The sequence below is a fragment of the Tiliqua scincoides genome, chromosome 10 (assembly GCF_035046505.1).
Source record: "Tiliqua scincoides isolate rTilSci1 chromosome 10, rTilSci1.hap2, whole genome shotgun sequence".
Lineage (NCBI taxonomy): Eukaryota > Metazoa > Chordata > Lepidosauria > Squamata > Scincidae > Tiliqua > Tiliqua scincoides.
Genome location: NC_089830.1, coordinates 5,762,096 through 5,778,677, shown reverse-complemented (window position 1 = coordinate 5,778,677; position 16,582 = coordinate 5,762,096). Strand labels below are relative to the sequence as shown.

Genomic DNA, 16,582 nt, shown 5'->3' with positions numbered 1-16,582 from the left:
TTGTCTTGGCTGCAATTCTTTAGATATGTTTATTAATGTTCAAGTTCCAAAACAGTAGTGAGGGCAAGAGTGTAGTTTCAGGGGACTCTGATGAATTCACTATCTATATTACCAACAACACAACTTTATTTTCATCCTCAACGCCACCCCGGAACCAGGGGAGCTCCAATGCTCAACTTCAGTGGGAGAGTTAGAACAGACAAAAGAAAATATTTTTTTACCCAGCATGTAGCTGACCTGTGGAATTCCTTGCCATAGGATGTGGTGACGGCATCTGTCCTAGATGCCTTTTTAAAAGGGGGTTGGACAGATTGGTGGAGGTAAAGTCCATCATAGGTTACAAGCCATGATAGGGATGTATCCTATTAGGGATGTAGGAGGTATAACCTCCTGGAAGTTGGCTACCTCAGAATGCCAGGTGCAAGGAAGTGGCAACAGGATGTAGGTCCGTTGTCTTGTGTGCTCCCTGGGGCATCTGGTGGGCCAATGTGAGGTTCAGGAAGCTGGGCTAGATGGGCCTTTGGCCTGAACAGTGGGGCTTTTATCGGGAAAACTAAAATTTATGACATAGGATTTCCATAAGGGTAAGTGGGCACTTGGGTAACAGTGGAGGTTGTCTCCTGCCACTGTGCTTCTGCAGCCTGGCCAACTGGCTGCTCTGCTGGGGACCTACTGCTGGATCTTCTCCCTACTTGTGTTCCTTTTCTCTCCATTGCCCCATGCTTGGTGTGTTCCCTTTTACTGTTGGGAGTGGGGTGGGGATAGGAGAGTGAACTCTGAGTGAAGTTTGCAAATCATTACATGCTGACTTGTCGGGTTGTCCTTCAGGTAAAAAAGAGCCTTTGTGTGTCTTTGCTCACCTGTAAAAGGAGAGGCCAAATGGGATTGATAATTACCGGAGGCTTGCTGCTTGACCCTGCGCAAACTACTGGCACTGGGGACAAAACCAAGTCCTTGTCTCTACCTGAAGGCTTGTTTTCCAGGATAATGTCCTGTAGAAAATGCCCAGCTATTTGGGAGCATGTCATGGGGATGAGCTGTGAATTATGTGACAGTTTGACTTCTTGATGTGCGAAGCCTTGAAATTCCCAATCAACCAACCCTTGGGGGGGGGGTTGGTTGTTGGTTGTTGAGGCAGCTCTGCAATTGGCTTGGTGGTGGTGATCTCTAAAATTGATGGGCTACCATGCCACAGGTGTGGACTCCTGGTTTTGAGAGTCTTAAAACACATGTTCAGAGTTCCTGTTACCTTCTTATAAATGAGTCACAATCTCACAATTAAGTGTGGAGTGATACCCACTTTCAAGGAGAGGAAGCCATAACTGGATGGGGGACAGCTTATGTACTTTTCCTTCTGGAAGTCCCTGGTTTAAAATTCCAGTATTTCTAGACTGGAGTAGCTGCAAGCTGGTACTGGAGAGGATGTCTTGAGAGCTGTGCTTAGAGTAACTAAGACTGGGCAGGATGGATTGGTGTCTAACTACATTAATTAGCTACAAATTGCAGAAAAGTATGTCATAAATAAGAAAACATGACTGCTTCATGGAATAATAGATATCCAGGCTATACGTTTCGTCACCACCTTGTGAACTAAATGTCCCTGTCAACTTATATTTTTCTTTAGGTATTCAAAGCTTTCACCAAAACACCCAGAATCAAACACTGCTGGAATGGACATCTTTGCTAAATTTTCAGCATTTATCAAGAATTCCAGACCGGAAGCTAATGAAGGTAGGGAACCCACACTTGACTTGTTCCCTAGGTGGTGGCTGGTCAGTCTGGGTCAGTTGGCTGAGTTGGGACTTGGGGATGCTCTTCTGCAGTGGCCTGGTCCTTCCTGGCTGACAGATTCCAGAAGTTTGGGGGGGCACCAGCCTGGTGCTCTGGTTTTTCACATGCGAGTGCCAGAAGGTTGTTTTCTGTCCCCTGTGTTTAACATCTATTTTGAGAAACCACTGAGAGAGGTCATTTAGAGTGGGGTGTCATCAGTATGCAGATGGCATCCAGCTCAACCTCTTGCAGCGAATCCAAATGTAGAAATCCTAGAGGCGGGTGGGGACTAGATGTGGGTAAACAAACTTAAAATAAAATCATACAAAGCAGAGTTCCTGCTGGTTTGGAAATGGACAATGCAGATACTGGACTATCAGTCTGCTCTGAGCGGGGTTAGGCTCCCTCTATAGGAGCAGGTGTGCAGTTTTGGTGTCCTCCCTGGACTCGCCACTCCCCCTGGTGGCTGTGGTGGCCATTCTTGAGTCAATTAGACCTCAACTCAGTGGTCCATGCCTTGATGACCTCAAGACTTGTCTACTGTAACACACTTTCCATGGGGTTGCTCTTGAAGATTGTTCAGAAACTGTAGTTGGTGCAGAACACGGTAGGCTGTGTGGTGGCTGTCTCTCAGAAGCTTGATTCTGTTGAGCCGCTGGTTCGTTTCTGAGCGCAAAGTGTTTCTGAGCACAAAGTGCTGGTTATGACCTTTAAAATTCCTCTGCAGTTTGGGACGGAGATGTATAAAAGACTATATTCTTTCGTCCCAACCAGTTCACCCTCTGAGGTCGCTGGAGGGAGTCATGCTGCATGTGCTGTCCATGGCTGAGGACAGGTTGAAGGCCACAAGGGGCAGGGCCTTCTTGTTGGTGGCACCTCAGCTTTGGAATCCCTCCTTTTTGAATTAAGAACAGAAGTGCCTTCCGGTATGGACTGGTATGGGCTACCGTTCTAGGTGTGAACTAAATCTATTCCTCTTCTGCTTGGTGTTCCCCCCTCCACCCATTCCTTTCCTGCCAGGTTAGCTTTCATTTAGATTGTTAGTTGAGGGCTGTTTATCATTTGTTTCTGGTTTTAATTGTTAGTGCTTTATTTGCTGCTTTGAACTATTGGGATTCTTCTTGCTATTTTGTACAGAATTTTAATCTTGCTGTTTGCCACCTTGAATGTTCTGTTTTAGGGAGAAAATATGGAGTGTGTGTGGACCCAATTCAACAAGTCCAAACCTCTTGCTTCCTCAGTGGGGGCAGACCTGTGTACATGGACTTGTGTAGCTAGCCAGAAGTGACCTTGCTATATAAGGCAAAGCAGGGCAGCTGCCTCCTTGGGCAGCAAACTCTGTGTCCCACCAAGAGCAGAGGAATGGATGAGGTGTATCACTCCCCAGGACGTTCTGAAGCTCTGGAAACTGTCCACAATTTTGGCAGTCTTTTGTAAGCCTTGAGCATTGCACGCTGTGTATCTCCTGTCCTTTTTCCAGATGTCACCAACAAAATGCTGTGCTACTCAGTTCCTGGGACCACCTGGAACATGAATTTTGCAGCTGCCTATTTTTAATGGGGAACACTTTTCCTTTATATTGCTGGCTTCAGCTCCAGAACACCCCATGGTCTTCAAACAAATCACCATCTCTGAGCCCAGTACCATCTCCTCTATGCCCCTGATTCATGATTCAGGACTTTTCATGTCTGAAAGACCTGTAGCCGGCTTCTCTGTTTGTGGGAAGCGTTTAGAGACTCTGCGGGCAACAATGGCCGTTAAAAGCAAACAATCCTAAAATTGCCCAAGCTGTGGGGGAAAAGGCAGAGCTGTTATGTTTGCAGCAACACCAAGCCCGCACGTTCCTAAAGGTCCTTCTGCTGTGCCGTTGTGAAAGCAGATGTCTGTTGGAACAACTGTTGTAGTCCATAGCATATGCTCCTCCCGGGTGGCTTTTATGTTTCCGCCAAATGGGGGGCTGTTGCTGCTCTGGCCGCTTCTTGAGCTGTGGAATAATGGCATCATGCTGGCGCTCTTCAGCAGGGCTGTCATCCAAGGAGGATCATTTGTTTATGATTTTGTATGGTAGGAAGAGCTACGTGCTAGAACCATTCAGCGGTTTAACAGATTGAAGTGACGCGCAAAGGCTTAACTACCCATGCCACATAAGTGCTGATGGATGGGGCTACTCTCGCTCCATCCTTGGTGCATGCTAGATGTGGGGTGAGTGTTCCCGTTTGCACCAGGGAGCAGGAGCACCATACTTCCTTATGTGACACATCAAGTTAAAGCCCTTCCTCTTTTTTGAACTCTCCACCTTGCTTGGATTGGAAGGACAAAGATGGGCTAAGGTCCAGTTTGTGATGTGGCTTCTTGAACGTAGCCACTGGAAAGTTTTATCCGCACAGACCCTGGGGGAAATCTACTCTGCAAGGAAGAACAAATGAAATATCTGCATTCTAACTGAGCAAACTGTGAAGCATCTTGTCTTCAGCTTTTTCTTGATGACCCACGCAGAGAACAGTTTTACCATCTGTACCATTGAGGTAATCTTCCTTTTTAAAATGGGTTTACCTTCTTAGGATTAAACAAACCTATTGCTTTGTGATTGTGTGATGGAAATCTGCCCTCTTCAGACATAAATACCCCAACTTCAGCACTTTTTTCCATCAGGGGAAGTTGATCAGGTTCCTTCAGCTTCCTTGGCCACTTTGATCCTGGATCTTAGGCTGCCTTCCAGATCAGACCAGAAAATGTTGTTTGCCAGTTACCTACAGTAGGTGGATTGGTTAAAAGCAAGCTTCCTACAAAGCCTTAATTGGGCTTGCTATACCTGCTGTTTGGCAATTTTGCTGAAAGCCCTGCCTAATTTTCCTCTTGCATCAAAAGCACCGTGTTACCCATGGTAACCTGAGGAGTGCCACTTAGCGGCTGGATGAAGCGCAGATTGATGGGGCTTGGATTATGATGGTAAACAAGCAGTCCCTGGTTGCCTGGTGACCTTTGGCCACAAGGGCCTGAAATAGTTTTCTTCCACTGAGTGGCTGTTTTCTTCCAAACATGTCCTTTCTGAGGTGTGTCTTCCTGGTAGCTTTTTGTGCTCTGAAGACACAGGACATCTTCACTTCTTTTGCATCTTCGTGTACATGTGGAACCTTCAAAAGGTTGGGCTTTCGAGGTGGGTTCATTCAAGCAGGTTATACAGGAGTCCCTTGGCAGCCAGTCTACAAGGGTGAATGCCCAAGGCTCACCTTGGCCCTTACTACATCAGATAGTACCCGTTGGGTTGTGCCTTGTGTTCTGAAGAATCTGAATTCTGTGACCTGTGTAAATGATGTAGATGACCAAGGACGCTTCAGTAGCAGCTTTCTCTTCAGTAGTTCAGCTGTGCAATTCAGGAGTGATAACAGTTCAAGTGATTTCAGCTCTTCCCTCCAACTCCAACTTGCCACTCTGAATGGCAAGGAGTGTACCCTTAATATATGCCTCAGGGCTGCTTAGATTCTCTCCCTTCCATTGGGCATTTGGGAGGAAATTTCTAATCAAACTGCCCTTGAACTGAAATTGTTTAGTTTGAAACCTCACCAACTTTACAAACAGAAGGAAGCAATTTTAAGAACATAAGAACAGCTCCACTGGCTCAGGCCATAGGCCCATCTAGTCCAGCTTCCTGTATCTCACAGCGGCCCACCAAATGCCCCAGGGAGCACACCAGACAACAAGAGACCTCATCCTGGTGCCCTCCCTTGCATCTGGCATCCTGACATAGCCCATTTCTAAAATCAAGAGGTTGCACATACACATCATGGCTTGTAACCCATAATGGATTTTTCCTCCAGAAACTTGTCCAATCCCCTTTTAAAGGCGTCCAGGCCAGACGCCATCACCACATCCTGTGGTAAGGAGTTCCACAGACCAACCATTCGCTGAGTGAAGAAATATTTTCTTTTGTCTGTTCTAACTCTCCCAACACTCAATTTTAGTGGATGTCCCCTGGTTCTGGTGTTATGTGAGAGTGTTAAGAGCATCTCCCTATCCACTCTGTCCATCCCCTGCATAATTTTGTATGTCTCATTCATTTCCCCCCTGAGGCGTCTCTTTTCTAGGCTGAAGAGGCCCAAACGCCGTAGCCTTTCCTCATAAGGAAGGTGCCCCAGCCCCTTAATCATCTTAGTCGCTCTCTTTTGCACCTTTTCCATTTCCACTATGTCTTTTTTGAGATGCGGTGACCAGAACTGGACACAATACTCCAGGTGTGGCCTTACCATAGATTTGTACAACAGCATTATAATATTAGCTGTTTTGTTCTCAATACCTTTCCTAATGATCCCAAGCATAGAATTGGCCTTCTTCAATTGGGTCACATTGGGTCGACACTTTCATCAACCTGTCCACCCCCCCCCCCAAGATCCCTCTCCTGTTCTTTCACAGACAGCTCAGAACCCGTCAGCCTATATGTGAAGTTTTGATTTTTTGCCTCAATGTGCATGACCTTACACTTACTGACACTGAAGCGCATCTGTCATTTTGCTGCCCATTCTGCCAGTCTGGAGAGATCCTTCTGGAGCTCCTCACAATCACTTCTGGTCTTCACCACTTGGAAAAATTTGGTGTCGTCTGTAAACTTAGCCACATCACTGCTCACCCATCTCCAGGTCATTTATGAAGAGGTTGAAGAGCATTGGTCCCAGGACAGATCCTTGACACCCACTCTCTGTCTCCTGACCTTCAACCAGTTCTCAATCCATGAGAGGACCTGTCCTCTAATTCCCTGACTGGAGTTTTTTCAGTAGCCTTTGGTGAGGGACCATGTTGAACGCCTTCTGAAAGTCCAGATATATAATGTCCACGAGTTCTCCTGCATCCACATGCCTGTTGACCTTTTCAAAGAATTCTATAAGGTTTGTGAGGCAAGACTTACCCTTACAGAAGTCATGCTGATTCTCCCTCAGCAAGGCCTGTTCGTCTGTGTTTTGAGACTCTATCTTTGATAAGGCATTCCACCATCTTACCCAGTATAGATGTTAGGCTGACCGGCCTATAGTTTCCCGGGTCCCCCCTCTTTACCTTTTTAAAGATAGGCATGACATTTGCTATCCTCCAATCTTCTGGCACCGTGGCTGTTTTGAGGGACAAGTTGCATATTTTAGTCAAGAGATCAGCAACTTCATTCTTCAATTCCTTAATAACTCTTGGGTGTATGCCATCAGGGCCCGGTGACTTATTGATCTTTAATTTATCAATGAGGTCTGAAACATCTTCTCTTTCAACCTCTATCTGACTTAACTCCTCGGTCAGGAGGGGCCGTTCGGGCAGCGGTATCTGCCCGAGGTCTTCTGCGGTGAAGACAGATGCAAAGAACTGATTCAATTTCTCTGCCATCTCTAAGTCTCCTTTTATCTCCCCTTTCCCTCCCTCACCATCCAGAGGGCCAACTGCTTCTCTGGCAGGTTTCCTGCTTCTAACATATTTAAAGAAGCTTTTATTATTCCCCTTAATGCTGCTGGCCATGTGTTCCTCATAGTCTCTCTTGGCCTCCCGTATCACCTTCTTACATTTCTTTTGCCACAGTTTATGTTCCTTTTTATTCTCCTAACTAGGGCAAGACTTCCATTTACAGAAGGAAGCTTCCCTGCCCTTTACAGCCTCTCTAACTTGACTCGTTAGCTCAAGCCAAAGGTTAGTGCAGTGATTTTCATCCAGTGTGCCACGAAAGGTGTGCCATGGAAATTTGGAGCACAGTGGTTAAAAATTGTTGAAAAACTCTTCTGGGTTCTGCAGTTTTGTGTCGAGGGCAGCTGCCTGTAGTAACAAATTGTCCTTCTTTCTCCCCTGGCTCTGCCAGCAGTTGCCCTAGAAACACCAGGGGCACCAGGATACAGGTCTCTTGTTATCTGGTGTGCTCCCTGAGGCATTTGGTGGACCACTGTGAGATACAAGAAGCTGGACTAGATGGGCCTATGGCCTGATCCAGTGGGGCTGTTCTTATGTTAACAGTTGCAGAACCCAGAAGAGTTTCCCTGAAGTGACATCTCAAGGGGTGAAAACCATAGAGGCCAGTGTGCCAGAAGAAAAATGTTGAAAATTGCAATGTTAGTGGGTTTAGATGCAGGCATGTTACATACTTGTCGGGCTTTGGTCTGCAAGAGTCCTGAGCCGAGTATGCCAGCACATGGAGTGGCTTTTCCCTTCTAGACTGAGAAGATAGCTTATGTGGATTCAGAGGGATCCTGCAGGGAAGCTGTTCGAAACAGTTCCCTGTTCATAAAAGGTGGAGAAGTACTAGGGGGAGAGAAACTCCTAAGGATCTGGCTCTGCTGGGTTTCAGTCTTTGCCTCCAAGCTAGGCTTTGGATAACTGTAGGGAAAAAAACAAAACTAACAAACCCCTAAAATTGCTGTAACTAATTCAGAAAGCAGACAATAGATGGGAGAATTCCTGTGCAGACAGTCCCACAGAATTGTTCATAGCTTTCATTCCAGGCTCCTGGGAGCTGCTTTGGTCCAATTTGTTACGCAGCTTTGGGTGTTGCGACGTTTGTTGAAGAGCTTAGAGTCCATCTTCAAGCTGTCAAAACAATTGATTGGATGGTAGAGTGTCCCTTAGTCTAGCGCTTGCTCAACCATGGCCCATGGGCTGGATCCGGTGCAACACTGCATTCCCTCCCCCTGTGAGCAGTGCTTACCATTCCACCATGCTGCTCACAAGAAGCCCCTCCATCTTCAACGTGCGACCACCCTGGCAGTCTTGCCTGCCCAGAAATCCAGCTGGGACATCTGTAGCCACCTGCTGGGACAGTGGGCTACAGATGCAACTGCCTAGAGTGTCACACAGTGAAGATGGAACTGCCTAGAGTGTCACACAGTGAAGATGGAGGGGCTTCATCTAAGCTGCACAGTGGAATGGTAAGCACTGGTCTGCATGGGGACTGGTTTAGCTAGTGCAGCACAGTGGTCACAGAGTTTGGTGACCACTGCTCTAAGCAATAATTTGTGACCTGCTCTTATGTCTCTCTAATGCAAACAAAAGGCAGTTTTGGGGTGGAGCTACTGATGTGGACCCAAAGCCAGGCTCCATGGGAGAGGTGTCTGAGCTTGTGGGCTTGATGGAGCTGGAGTTCAGGATGCAAACAGTTAAGTAGCATCTACAGATTATTTACTTCTCTTCAGCTCCTCCTTCTGTACTTGTTCACACAGGTTCCTTCTGCCACTCTAACTCTAGCAGAGGCTTCTTGGAGGTTCATTGGGTTTTATATGCTCTTAACACAGCTTTATATAAAGAAGCCTCCAAACCCTGAATTCTTTCTGCAGTATGTCCAATAGGACAGGCCTGGCTTCCAGAAAGGGAAGTTGCACTGATTTTAGGGCCAAGTCTGCCCTCTGCTGTTGCACTGTATTAATACACAACAATAGTATTCAGCTTGATTAGCCTGAGTGCTTTGGTTCTCACTTTGCAGGAGGTCCCTTTTCTCTAGACTTCAAGCATTTCAGCTTGCTTGCCTACTCATGAGTAATTGTGCACATGCTGCTTGGTTTTGGTTCTCTTGGGGCTTAATACATTTTCCTTGTCAGCTGTTGGCTTGTTGGCTTCGTGACCCACAGTTTGAGAATCACTGGCTTAGAATATTGTCTTGAATATTTTATCCTGCTTTGGTGTATTCTGAAGGAAGCTCTTGGCGAGGGTCCCCAAGCCCAGTACACCAATTTCCAGGACTAGTTCCTTAAATGTCCTCTTAAAATTATAGGTTTTCTCACTACCTCTAAGAGATGGACTTTGGCTGACTGCCTCTGGGAGTCTGTTCATTCCATAAATGCTGGCCTCATCCAGTGGTAGTGTCTATAGAAGAACACGATATGTGTTTTTAATTTGCAGTGGTTGCAATTAACAGGGAGCCTCTTGCCTATCTAGGGCCCAAGTGATAGCTATTGGTTTGCACCAGTTGTCAACTCTCCTTTTCCTCCAGGCTTGGAGAGGAGCCTCCTGAAAACTCTGCAGAAGCTGGACGAGTACCTGAACACTCCTCTCCCAGATGAGATTGATCAGAACAGTATGGAAGATGTCGCGGTCTCCACCCGCAAGTTTCTGGATGGCGACGAGATGACACTAGCAGATTGCAACTTGTTGCCCAAACTCCACATCGTCAAGGTGCGCATGGATCTAGGGCCAGTTCGTGCATGCACATTCAGTGGTGCTGTAGTAAAAAAATAGTGCAAGAGCTGGATGATATCGAAGTTGTCGGGTGACTGCGCATGTGATAACTTGAGAAACATACATGTATGTTTCCCACTCATCATATGAACTAGCCTCAGGTGTATGGTCCCCTTTTTGCAGGGAAGCTAAATGCCCAGATTCCTTACGTGGCAGTTGCAGGCATGATTTGAAGTAATGGGGTGGCCTGTAGTCCCCACATTGAAAAGATGCTTTAGCACAGAATAGCAACTCTGTCTCCAGATTTAGAGTGGGGGTTTAGTTACAGCTTGCACTTGCATGCACGAGTGAGCATTTGTGCTGCCTGTTGACACATTCAGAGCACGAACAAGCCTAAGTTCTGAAAGAGCCTGTGTCTGCCTCCCACATTAGCGATTGCCATTGCTTAAGAACATAAGAACAGCCCCGCTGGATCAGGCCATAGGCCCATCCAGTCCAGCTTCCTGTATCTCACAGCGGCCCACCAAACGCCCCAGGGAGCACACCAGATAACAAGAGACCTGCAAGGCTTCCTGGGAATTGTAGTTAAGAACATAAGAACAGCCCCACTGGAGCAGGCCATAGGCCCATCTAGTCCAGCTTCCTGTATCTCACAGCGGCCCACCAAATGCCCCAGGGAGCACACCAGGTAACAAGAGACCTGCAAGGCTTCCTGGGAATTGTAGTTAAGAACATAAGAACAGCCCCACTGGAGCAGGCCATAGGCCCATCCAGTCCAGCTTCCTGTATCTCACAGCGGCCCACCAAATGCCCCAGGGAGCACACCAGATAACAAGAGGCCTGCATCCTGGTGCCCTCCCTTGCATCTGCGTCTGCTGCCTTCTCAAATGGTGGTTGGTCTCCACCAGAGGCCAAAAACCAGAGAGAGTCTCTCTATAGAGATGATATGATGCAAGCTGAGGTAGCATTTGGTCATTGTGGGAGATGCGGATCTCATCAGTGGATGCAGTCTGCGAGGAAGATTCTCCTGCAAGTGTCTTATTCAAAGAAGCGTAAGAGTCAGCATGGTGTAGTGTTCAGAATCATGGAATTCGGACCTGGGAGGCATGCATTCAAACCCCCATTGGGCCACAAAGCTATGTGAGTCACCTCATGACAGGCTCTCTGCCTCTCTAGCATCACTTAATGGTTGGAACAAGCAGGCAGGTAAAGCGCTATGGTGCAGCATGAAACACCATGAGTATGGTTCAAGTTACCCTGTCTGGATGATGATGATAATAATAATACAGGTATTTATATACCGCCTTTCTTGGTCTTTATTCAAGACTTTATTCAAGGCGGTTTACATAGGCAGGCTTATTAAATCCCCGTAGGGATTTTTACAATTTGAAAGAATGTTCTATCTTACAAGAACCACAACATTCAGGTGTTACTTTCTGGATCTGGTTTCACATTCTGGCCTCCATCCTCCCACGCTCAGAGCAGATGGAATAACTCGGCTCTGGCTCATATCATATATCATATGATATCATATGATATCATAGCTCTGGAACAGGTGCAGAAAAAGATAAAACGATCCAGCATTTTGAACACTGCCAAGGGAGATGGAAGCACCTGGGGCTTTAGTTTTAGAAAAGAAAGTTCATGAGAGAATATGATGGAAACATAAAAATTAGAAGAACCTAGACACATGTTTCTCACTCTCTATTTGGAATTGGGGGGGGGGGGTGTTACCCCAAAGAAATTGATTCAGGGCTGAAAATAAGGCCAGCTGCATGTTTAATGTGTGGAATTTACTGTTGCAAAAGATTGGGATGGCTGCTGGTTTAGGCAACTTTGAAAGGGTGGGGATTAGGCAGACGTACGGCGCAAGAAAGATCTGGTTGTGACAGCTGGTCATGATGGCAGAATCTTGCGATTCTGAACTCCATTGGCTGGTGGAGGAGAATAGCAGGGGGCCTGTCTTCATGCCCTGATCATGAACATTTGGTTGGTCACCGTGAAAAAAAGGACACTGGGTAGATGAACCCTTAATCTGGTCCAGCTTATCTTTGTATGCCACCTTGAGTGCTTGGAGGGAGGGTGGGATAGAAATCCACTGCAAGTGTGCCTTGGTTGGACCATGTAGGGTGCCATGTGTTGGATCACGTGGGCTTTGCATTTTGGGCCCCAATGTTTCTTGGGTTGGTGCTCTGCCTTTGGAACAGCACGCAAAAGAAATGTGTCCCTTTCTTTGCCTCTAGGTTGTGGCCAAGAAGTATCGTGGCTTTGACATTCCGAAGACAATGACCGGGGTTTGGAGGTATTTGACCAACGCCTACAGTCGCGACGAATTCACCAACACGTGTCCTGGAGACAAAGAGATTGAAATTGCCTACAGTGATGTAGCAAAAAGACTCACGAAATAATCAGCCCTCCTTGCACATTCATAACAGACCACTTCCTTTAACAGACTCCTCCTTTTTTTCCGTTTTTAAGATAGCAATTTCTTTGCATGATCTTGCAGTTATTATTGGGTAGGCCAGGTGCAGTCCTCTTGTCTAGAACTTGCAAGCGGATGCCATGCTGCGGTCCTAATTTGCCTCCTATAACAGGCGAGGCCTGGTGAGTGCAGCGGTTAATGATACAGCGAAGCTGTTATGGAATCTGGCACAGAAATGCTGCAAACATTCCCCCCCCCCCCCGGTCTAAGGGTCAGTCTGCCCAGGCAGCAGAATCATGTGGTCAAGCTTTCCCTGGATTGAATAATCTCAGGCTGCAGGAGTGGGTGCGTGTCTGAACACACCCTCATGCTAGGGAGTATTTGCCATTAGGGAGAACACAACCCCCTCACTCCCCAGAATGAAGTGGTTCCGTTGAGGGCAAACTTGATCGTTTGACTCTGTGGATTGTATAGACTGGCCTCTTCATATCAAAACAGATGTGGATTTCTTAAATACTTGTAAATTAATTCAAGGAACTTCTCCTAGATACAAGGAATTTACAAATTAATTCAAGGTTCAAAGATTGTTTTTGCCCACCTTGCGTGCCAGAGCAATCTGGAGGGATGGTCTCTCTGAAGTGGGGGCACCAAAGGGTTCTTATTGCTGCCTCCAAAAGAACCAGCTTGCAAAAATACTTGGGCAAATACTTTGCATAGGTCTCTGCTCTAGAACACTTGTGTCCTCCTGAGCAACGTAGAGACGGGAGCAAAGAATAGTTTTAGAAGTCCACTCTTGATCTGGGCATCATTACGATTTGTGCAGACCCAAGTCCATAACAGCAAGTGGTCACACATTAAGGAAATAAGAACCTTTGTCAGCATATAGGACCATTTTCCCCCTAAATAATTATCTTGCAGAGCCTGAGCTGTCAAACAGCCTAGATAAGTGCTCAGTTTCTATTGAACAAGTAACTTTTAGAAGTGCGACGACTGGGTACTGAAGACATTTTCTTCCCAATTTTTCCAATGTTGGGATCTTGCTAAGAACATATTTTTATTCTAAATGTGCGCAAGTGACCTTCAGACACCAACTTGTTTGCCTTAACAGACCACGTGCGCGGATCACATGTGGTTTCCACCCGTGGAAATGGAAACCCCTTCCTGCATTTCTCTCTTATTACAACTCTTGCGTACGCAAACGATCGTATTCCATGCCACAATCGTACGTTCCACAGAGGTCAAGTTTGGATTTTTTTATAACGCCATCAAGGAATAGCGCTGTAATTTTTTAAAAAGCAAATGTTTGTGTTGCTAAATTTGATTATCATTAAACAAAGGCCACTGTTGGAAGAATGGAGTAAGTTTTCCGTTTATTTTAAATGCCATCAGAGACTACTCCAAAGAGCACTCCACTTGCCAGCATACGTTTTCGTAACTTTTTACAACAGTGCAAAAAGTTTTATACCAGTTAAAGGCCCTTTTCTTAACTGCTTTTTTTGTTTGTTGGGAAGTGTTATTTTGTGCAATGCAATCCTGTGTATGTTTGGAAGAGAGCCCTACTGAGTTCAGTTGGGCCAACTTCCAAGTTAGTGTACACAGCTTGGCTGTCTTACTTGTTAATCCTCCTCCTATACTACCACCTGGAGACATTTTTATAAGGTGACTTCTTGGCAAGAGATCTGGCGTTGAGCTTTGCCTTTTTTTTCCTAAGCGTTGCATTTTTTCTGTGTGTGACCTCTCAATCAAATTAGCAGAAGATTCAGTAATGGCTTTGTATCTTATACATAGCTTTGTGGTGCCGCCTTGCTCCTTTCTAGGTTTGAAAATGTCCAGTGTTGTAGCAGAATGAATCCTATTCCTGTCTTGTTTAAGTGTGGCCACTTTAAAACAGTCTGCGGCTTTTGACGCACTAAAAGATGATAGTATTTTTTTACTATTGCTTCTTGATTTTCCCGTGTCTGAATTATGCTCCAAATTCAGCTGATCTTGCCTCCCTGCCTCTTGATGTACAAATGGCTAGTTTAGTGTGCACATCCAGTAATGATGTGGCAACAAGGTAGTGTACCACATTTTGGGTGCCTGGGTGAAGGATAGGTGCAGATAACACTGCGTAACACTTTTAAATGCTTTTATGTTTCTAATACAATTTACTGCTGGAATCAGCGCTTCTAATCTCTGCTTTTTGTATCAAAATGTTTTTAGTTACCTTACTTTGTGTTTATCCTATTGCCACATGCATTTAATACACGTCATGTTTTGCAACTGCAGAGTGCAAATTGTGGCTACTCTATTGATGCTGTGTCAAAAATAATGGCATTTTTGAAATCCTTGTGTCAGAAACATCAAAGTATTCAGGTAAATACAAAATTGTTCAGATTTTGTTACACAGTGTAATCATTCCCAATCCTTAAACCATTTCTGCCCAACTTTGCATATACATAATAGGGGTTGATTATCATTAAACAAAGGCCACTGTTGGAAGAATGGAGTAAGTTTCCATTTATTTTAAATGCCATCAGAGACCTGTGGACCAGGCAAAAATGGGTTAATCCAGCTAATATCCACACTTGTTTTTACTATTCAGTTGTGTAGAAGGGTAAAAATTATGAAGAATTGGATGATATGGACCATTCCCCCATTACTTAACAGCCGCTTTTGCCATGTTACCAAATCGATTAAGCAGTGGGAGGTGATGGTTTTTGCACCCATGCAAACTGCCCCTACAGCTTCTGGATTTCTGTCTAGAGCAGGGGTGGCCAAATGGTGGTTCATGAGCCAACGCACCTTATGACGTAGAGTGTGTGGCTCTCAGAAATAAGTTGGCTAAGCTCCTTTTTGCCACACAATATAAAGGGTAAATAAGACATTTTCAAGCTTTATAACGTATTAGAAATGAACTGAAAGTTCCCTCGATTAAAACAAGTTTAGTGTTCATGGCGTTTAAATATATTAAAGAATTTAAATGCTTCTTAAATATTGCAGCTCTCCAACATCTGCAGTTTATCATATGTGACTTACATTAAGCAAACTTGGCTACCCTGGTCTAGGAGATAATGTAAGTTAGCACCTCCCAGTTGCCTCAATCAAAGAGGAGGAAGCAACTGGCCAGTTATCACTGAATTATTATAAATCACATAGGGAAACATGTTAAATCCATCATTTGGTGCTAATGCTTTTGCCCTGTTGAGGAGACTTAAGATCTGAAAGCCAGGAAGTGGTCCAAGTCTTGTGCTCTTGCTCCTATTAAACTGGGGTTAACAAGTCCTCTGGAAATGGATTTTAGGGGGGGAAAAAGCCTTATCTTGAGTATTGATGTACAAATCATGGTCTTCTGCAAGCCGCATCTAGTAATGTAGCGGCGGCGGCGGTGGTGGTGTGGTAAGTACTACAAGTGCCACAATGTGCTGTGTAAGGGCCCCTCCCTCTTGCTGTTCTGGGCAGCGATGGCAATGTTGCTGTGGCTGCCTGGAATGACTCCCAACAGCGAGTGGGAGGGCGAGTTCACACAATGTGTTGGATTGCCTGCAGTACTTACTGTGCTGCTGTCCCCCTCTGGCTATGCTACTGTACTCATTCGTTGTTGAAGTTCTCCTGTGTCCAGTGGTTGGCCCTCATGCCTCATGCAGATGAAAGTGTGGTTGTCCTTCCACACTGTTCAAGAGCCGGCTGGGGTGTGTGTATTTGACTTCAAATGGGGAATGAAAATGTGCGGCTGTGATTACCTTTTGCAATGGCATTTAAAGAGTTACTGTTAACTGGCCTCTGTTTAGCCTGCCAAATAAATAGCGTCCACCAAATTTTTTTTCTAATCTATGCAGATTCATTTTCAAAAAATGGAGAGACCAAATGTTTGACTGAACTGCTGTTCCAACATTGGGGGAGGAGATACTGTGGGTCTAGGCCAGTGGCTCCCAAACTTACGTGGCTCATGATACCCCCACAGCCCCTTCTTCCTGGCTCAGCTGGGCACTGCTGTCTTGGATCTCATGAAGTCTTGCAAGATCCAAGATGGTGGCACCTGTGGGGACAGGTAAGAGGGGGCCACTGGGGAAAGTTGCAACGCACACTTTGGGAACCCCTGGTCTAGTACCTGGAAGATGTTCCTAAACTCGATGAAGACCAAATAATGCAGGTTGATGGTCTTGCCATTTGCAAAATTATTTACAATAATTTAATGGCATGTCAAGTATTCTGCTTCATCCACCCTCTCCCTCCACTTGCAAGTCCTAGGGCCTGTGATCACAGGACTATAGACCCATGTGA

General features: G+C 45.7%; 1 protein-coding gene across 2 annotated transcripts in view; it reads left to right on the top strand.

Moving 5' to 3' along the window:
• Positions 1 to 16,116, top strand: part of CLIC4 (chloride intracellular channel 4) — a 60,421-nt gene extending 44,305 nt beyond the window's left edge. For both annotated transcript variants that reach the window (XM_066638180.1, XM_066638181.1), the window contains exons 4-6: positions 1,625 to 1,731; positions 9,713 to 9,894; positions 12,141 to 16,116. In XM_066638180.1, coding sequence (XP_066494277.1) covers positions 1,625 to 1,731; positions 9,713 to 9,894; positions 12,141 to 12,305 — 454 coding nt within the window. In that variant the 3' untranslated portion in view covers positions 12,306 to 16,116. The remainder of the gene's footprint in view (positions 1 to 1,624; positions 1,732 to 9,712; positions 9,895 to 12,140) is intronic.
• The last annotated feature ends 466 nt before the right edge of the window (positions 16,117 to 16,582 follow it).